The 7,480-nt window shown below is 35.8% G+C and overlaps 1 protein-coding gene across 1 annotated transcript; it reads left to right on the forward strand.

Moving 5' to 3' along the window:
- Positions 1-5,502: 5,502 nt before the first annotated feature.
- On the forward strand, positions 5,503-6,869 carry LOC107150278 (tRNA (guanine(10)-N2)-methyltransferase homolog). Its single transcript, XM_015495264.2, is given in 1 exon segment — positions 5,503-6,869. A coding segment is annotated over 1 exon segment (789 nt). The 5' UTR covers positions 5,503-5,963; the 3' UTR covers positions 6,753-6,869.
- Positions 6,870-7,480: the final 611 nt, after the last annotated feature.

Raw genomic sequence — 7,480 nt, forward strand, 5'->3', positions numbered from 1 at the left:
GGATGGCCAGCTGTGGACTCTACAAAATGGCTGCCATGCCCCGCCCAGCCTTCAGTCCACCACTTGGGTTAAACTGCTTGATCCCTTCCACTGTCTCTGCTGCCCAGTTCTGTGATTTTATCTCTTCGTTATTCCTCCTCCAGCCCCACCCTGCTCTGGGTTCTGGGTAAGAGGTTTGTGTCCTTATTCTCTGCTCTGGTAACCAAACTCCAAGTCCCTCCAAGTTTCAAACTGTCCGACGTTGAGTTTCAGTTACTCGTCACCCACTTCTCTGGTCAGCTGTTCTTTCTCTGGTTTCTTTCTGGGCTGAGGAGAGGTCAAGGGTTGCTGTCCAGATCTACTTCACCATCTTCTGCCCACCAAATCTTCACATTTTTTAAAAAAAATTAGTGTTATTTAGGTCAGACATCTGAGGTGAAAATGAGTGAAATGTATTCCCTCTGAAGTCGTGAAACAGGCGAACAGCACACGACAGGAAATTCACGTGGAATTGTTTTATTCCTGACATAAACAAGTAGCTCTGCTGCATGGGGGAGATTATGAATAAACTGATGTGATTCCCTCGGGAGTCCCAGAACCCAGGAGTCTGATGNGTGGGGAGGGGGGAGGGTGGAGGATGGGAAAGGCAGCGGAGCACAACAGACACTAGTATGGCAATTTGTAAATCAATGGATGTGTAACTGATGTGATTCTGCAATCTATGTATGGGGTGAAGGTGGGAGTTCATAACCCACTTGAATCAAAGTGTCGAATATGATATGTCAAGAAATTTGTAATGTTTTGAACAACCCACAATAAAAAATTAAAAATAAAAAAAATAAAAATAAAAATTAAAAAAAAAAGGAAAAAAAAAAAAGAGAAAAATAGCAATTCACATTTAGAGGTAAACCAAATAAGATTTCAACTGATGTCTTAGTCCAGACGCTGAAAACCAGAAAGACTTGGAATAATATATACCAAGCACCAAAAGAAAATGTTTACCATTCAAGATTTTACCTCCAGAAAAATTATTCTTTGGAATTAAAGATAAGATGAAAACCTTTCATGATAAGCAGAAAGTAAAATAATTCATAATTACTAAGCCTTCATAATACATGAATTAATAAAATACTTCATGTAAAAGAAATTAAAAATAAAAATCAGAGTCAGTGTAGGGATGAATCCCACTAGAATAATAGTAAATTAAAAGAGAATAAAATCTGGTAGGGTGCAGTGGTGGACACCTGTAGTCCCAGCAGCTCGGGAGGCTGAGATAGGAGGATCATGAGTTCAAAGCCAGCCTCAGCAAAAGTGAGGTTCTAAGCAACTCAGTGAGACCCTATTTCTAAATAAAATACAAAATAGGGCTGAGGAGATAGCTCATTGGTTGAATGCCCCTGAATTCAATACCTGATACCAAAAAAAAAAAAACAACCAAAAAACAAACAAACAAACAAACAAAAAAAGAGAATAAAATTTGAAATAAACGTTAGAAATAAATCAAAATGGCCCAAGTGCAGTGGCGCACACCTATAATTCCAGCAGCTCAGGAGGCTGAGGAAGGAGGTTCATGATTTCAAAGCCAGCCTCAGCAATGGCGAGGTGCTAACCAACTCAGTGAGACCTTGACTCTAAATACAATACAAAATAGGGCTGGGGATGTGGCCCAGTGATTGAGTAACCCTGGGTTCAATCCCCCATGAAAGTGTGGGAAAAGATTTACAATGCAACTGGAGACTGAACACAAGCAGGGGTAGCCATTCTAATGTCAGAAAAAGTAGACTTCAAGCCAAAATTCATCAAAGGAGACTAAGAAGGTGACTTCATTCTGGCTAATGGAATCATCCAGCAATAAGATATAACGATTGGAAATAGTTATACCCCAAACATTTGTACACCTACATACATAAAACAAATCCTTCTCAATATAAAGAATCAAATAGACCACATTACAATAATACTGGGTGATTTCCACATACGGTCTCACCATTAAATAGGTCATTAATATATCATTCATATGTATGAATGATAGATCAATTGTACATAAACTAGGTTATTCATTCATACATAGACTATGGGTCATACATACATAAACCATGAGCTAGGTCATTCATACATAAACAGTCTTCAGAACTAAAAAATACTATTAATTAAATTGATTGAACAGATATCTGTAGACTATTTTATTTGTCAATAATCAAATTCACTTTATTCTTAACAGCACATGGAACTTTTTCTAAAATAGATCACATTTTAGAGAACAAAGCAAGTAGTAAGAAATTAAAAAAGAATTCCTTACTATATTGAAATATATTCCTTTTTATAATGAAATAAAATCAGAAATCAAAAACAAGATAAAAAAAAACCATTTTAACACCTGGAGTTTAAATAATACACTTTTTTTTTTTAAAAAATGAGCATTGGATCATAAAAGAAATTAGGGAAGAAAGAAAGAAATTCACAGAAACACACACACACACACATACACACAACATATCAAACTCTCTGTTACCATATCAAGGCAGTTCTAAGAGGAAAGTTTGTAGCATTAAGTTCTTACATTTAAAAAACAGAAAGATCCCAAATAATTAATCCATTATTACACCTTAAGACCCTAGATAAAGAAGAACAAACTTGTTCCCAAATCAGTAGAAGACAGGAAATAATTAGTATCAGAGTCTTAATAAATGAAATTCAGAATAAAAGAATACAAATGATCAATGCAGCAGAGTTGGTTCTTTGAAAAGGTTAAGACTGGTTAACCCTTAGCCAAACTAACCAAAAGTAAGAGAGATGATACAAATAAACAAAATTAGGGATGAAAAAGGAGACATCACCACAGACATTTTTGAAATTCAGAGTATCATTAGAAAGAACTTTGAAAATTTATACTTCAATAAACTGGAAAATTGAGAAAATGTTGACAAATATCTAGACATATATGCCCTACTCAAATTTAACCATGAGGATATAGAAAAGTTAAATGGACCAATATAAAACAATGAGATTAAAGCAGCAAATTAAAAGCCTTCCAACAAAGAAATGCTCAGGACCATATAGATTGTCAGTATATTTACACAAGACCTTTAAAGAACAACTGATGCCAATCCTCCTCAAATCATTCCATGAAATGCCAAGGTCATTCTGTGCTGCCTGTATCACCCTGATACCAAACCCAAGCAAAAATAAATCAAGGAAAGAAAACTTCCGACCAATATCCATAATGAACATAGATGCAAAATTCCTTAATAAAATATTGGAAAATGACATTCAAAAACACATTAAGAAGATAGTATACCATGAGCAAATGGGTTTCATCCCAGGGATGGAAGTTTGGTTTAACATACAAAAGTCCATAAATGTAATTCACCATATAAATAGAATTAAGGACAAGAATCACATGATTAACTCAATCGACGCAGAAAATGTGTCTGACAAAATCTGGCACCCTTTTATGTTAAAAGTGCTGGAGAAACTAGGGATAGAAGGAACTTAATCTCAATATTTTATAAACTCAATTCCAACATCATACTGCATGGAGAAAAACTGAAAACATTTCCCGTAACATTAGGAATAAGACGAGAATGTTCACTCTCACCATTCCTAATCAATATGGTTCTTGAAACTCTAGCTAGAAACATCAGGTAAGAAAAGGAAATTAAAGGGATACAAATAGGAAAATAACAAGTAAAACTACTTCTGTTTGTGATAACATGATCCTGTGTCTAGAAGACTGCACCCCAAAAAACAGAACAAAACAAAATAAAACTCTACCAGAAGACTTTTAGAGCTGATCAACAAATTCAGCAAAGTAGCAGGATACAAGTTCAGCACAGATAAATCAATAGCATTCTTACACTCCAATAATGAATCTGTTGAGATTGAAACCAGGAAAACTATCCCATTTATAATAACCAAATGAAATCTAATAAAATACTTGGGAATGAATCTAACCAAGGAGGTGAAAGACTTCTACCATAAAAATTGTAGAACAATGAGAAAAGAAATTGAAGAAAATGTTAGAAGATGTTAAGAATCCCCATGTTCTTGAATAGGCAGAATTAATATTGTCAAAATAGCTATTCTGCCAAATGCAATATACAAATGAAATGCGATCTCTAACAAAAGCCAATGACATTTTTCAAAGAATTAGCAAAAAATAGTCCTAAAATTTACTTGAAGAATAAAAGAACCAGAATAGCCAAAGCAATCTTGAGCAACAAGAGTGTATGGGAGGTACCACAAAACCAGATCTCAAATTATACTACTGAGCTACAGTAACAAAAGAGCAGCGTTGTTATTAATATGAAAACAGGCAAGAAGACCAATGGAATAGACCCAGAGAAAAATCCACATAGATGCAGTCGTCTGATATTCATCAACGGTACCAAAAGCATATGTTGGAGAAAAGATAGCCTTTTGAACAAATAGTAGTTGAGGGATAAGTGCATGGAGTACTGCATATGTGGCACACGTTAAGGGTGTCTGAGTTGCAGGCAACTCCCCTCGTGCTAGGCGCATGAGCAGCAGGTAGCTTACCCCATAGGCACAGTCCTGGGCATGAGGCCATGTGTTGTAGTCCCTGTGCTTGCTCCATGGCCCACTCCTCGATTGATCATTGCAAGGACAGTTAGCAGAAACTGCATTGGTGGCTGCCTGTAATCTGCTTAGCTACTGCCTGAGTGTATATACGTGGTAACTGTGCAATAAAATCAGACCTGCTTCCTGCTTGGTCTCCGGAGGTCTTGATTAGTTACTCTGCAACCACACTCTCCTCTACCCTGTTCCGTAGACCTCCTCACTGGATGAGAGAGAGCCCACGCAGGTAGCGTGAAAACTGAAAATCCATATAGAGAATGAAACTATTTCCCTATCTTTTACCCTGTGCAAAAGTCAACTCACAGTGGATCAAAGACCTAAGAATTAGCCCAGAAACTTTCCAACTGCTAGAAGAAGACTTAGGCTTAACATCTTGAACATATTGGCGCAGGTACCAACTTTTGTAAAAAGATCCTTAAAGCTCAAGAAATAAAACAAATAATAAATAAGTGGAATGGCATCCAATTAAAAATCTTCTGCACAGCAAAAGAAATTATTTGGCATGTAAAGAGAGAGCCTATGGAATGGGAGATCTTTGCCAGCTACTCCTCCAACAAGGGATTAATATCCAGAATATATAAAGAACTCAAAAAGCTTATCACTAGAAAGACAAATAGCCCAATTAATAAATGGTAAAAGAACTAAACAGACACTTATCAAAAAATTTCAAATGTACAATAAATATATGAAAGTATATTCAACATCCCTAGACATCAGGAAAATGCAAATGGAAACTACATTGAGATTTTATCTCATTCTAGTCAGAATGGAAATCACCAAAAATACAAATAATTAAATGCCTGCTGATGAACTGACCTCCAAAAAGTGAAAGCAAAGATTTTATTTCCTGTTATCCTAGCTACTTGGGAAGCTGAGGCAGAAGTATCAAGTTCCAGGCCAGCCTCAGCAACTTAAGAAGACTCGGGAAGTCACCATTTTGGATTCTTAGTCTTCCCTCTGAAGATATTGCAAGAAACTTAATGAAACGGACAGTGTGTGCCAAGTCTATATTTGAACTATGGGGTCATGGAAGATCTCCTGAGGAGCTGTATAGTTCTCTTAAAAATTACCCTGTGGAGAAGATGGTTCCATTTCTGCATTCAGACTCTATGTATAAAATAAAGATTCACACATTTAATAAAACATTGAAACAAGAAGAAAAAGTCAAATGAATAGATGCACTTGAATTTCTGCCCTTTGAAGGAAAAGTGAACTTAAAGAAACCACAACATATATTCTCTATATTGGAGGATTATGGTTTGGACCCTAATTGCATCCCTGAGAATCCATATAATATTTATTTTGGTAGATGGATTGCAGATGGACAGAGAGAGCTAATTGAGTTATACAGTGTCAAAAAGAGACACTTTATTGAAAATACAAGCATGGATGCTGGTTTATCATTCAACATGGCAAACCATGGAAAAGTGAAAGAAAATGATATTGTCTTTGATCCATTTGTTGGAACAGGTGGCCTCCTGATAGCATCTGCTCATTTTGGTGCATATGTACATGGGACAGACATAGACTATAATACAGTTCATGGCTTGGGAAAGGCTAGTCGGAAAAACCAGAAATGGAGAGGACCAGATGAAAATATCAGAGCCAATCTTCGTCAGTATGGTTTAGAGAAGTATTACCTTGATGTACTGGTTTCAGATGCATCTAAACCTTCCTGGAGGAAGGGCACATATTTTGATGCCATTATCACTGACCCTCCATATGGTAACAGAGAATCTACAAGAAGAACAGGTTAACAGAAAGAAATACCAAGGGGGATAGAGAAGTGTCCAGAAAGCCATGTTCCTGTTTCCTTGAGTTATCACTTGAGTGATATGTTTTTTGACCTGTTGAACTTTGCAGCTGAGACCCTCGTATTAGGTGGAAGACTAGTCTATTGGTTACCAGTGTATACACCAGAGTACACTGAAGAGATGGTACCCTGGCACCCTTGCCTGAAACTCATCAGCAACTATGAGCAGAAACTTTCTAGTCACACATCAAGGTGCTTGATCACAATGGAAAAGGTGAAGAAATTCGAGAACCGGGACCAGTATTCACATCTGCTAAGTGATCATTTTCTGCCATATCAAGGTCATAATTCCTTCCGTGAGAAATATTTCAGTGGAGTAACAAAAAGAATTATCAAGGAAGAAAAATCCAACCAGGAATGAAAATTAAGATTCTGACAATGAAGAAAGATTAAATATTTGACAGAAAAGACATCTGGAAGTGAACTTTCGTGTACAATCCAGAAAACATGTACTGTTTTAAGGTGGGTATTATTATTATTATTTTGTATAAAAATGCTTTGAAGTAAATCAAGCAGTTTAAAAATTGTCTTTGTATTTTAGACTATTCTGTTTTATGAGGTCTTTTGAACCTTATTTGACTTGTATTTGTACTTTCAAGTACTAATGAAGATTGACTCAACAGTTATAGTTTTTTACAGTTAATTTACAAAGAAAATTAATATTGTTGAATTTTTTAAACATATTTGCCAGATATGTTATAGGCAATTAATAGTGCTTAAGATTTATTCATTTGGAAAATCTGTTTAGTTTGGTTTTTAATTGTAATTGATTTACATTGCTACCAATAAACTGTATTGATAATTTCTAAAAAAAAAAACAACAAATAATTAAATGCTGGCAAGAATGTGGGAGGAAAACATATACTCATACATTGTTTGCAGGATTATATATTAGTATAACCACTTTGGAAAGCAATATAGAGATTCCTCAAAAGACTAGGAATGGAACCACCATAAGACCCTGCTATCCCACTCTTGGTATTTATTCAAAAGAACTTAAATCTGCGTACAATAGTGATACAGGATCATCAGTGTTTATAGCAGCACAATTCACAATAGTCATGTTATGGAACTAGCCCAAGTGCCTAC

The sequence above is a fragment of the Marmota marmota genome, unplaced genomic scaffold (assembly GCF_001458135.2).
Source record: "Marmota marmota marmota unplaced genomic scaffold, marMar, whole genome shotgun sequence".
In the NCBI taxonomy this organism is placed as follows: Eukaryota; Metazoa; Chordata; class Mammalia; order Rodentia; family Sciuridae; genus Marmota; species Marmota marmota.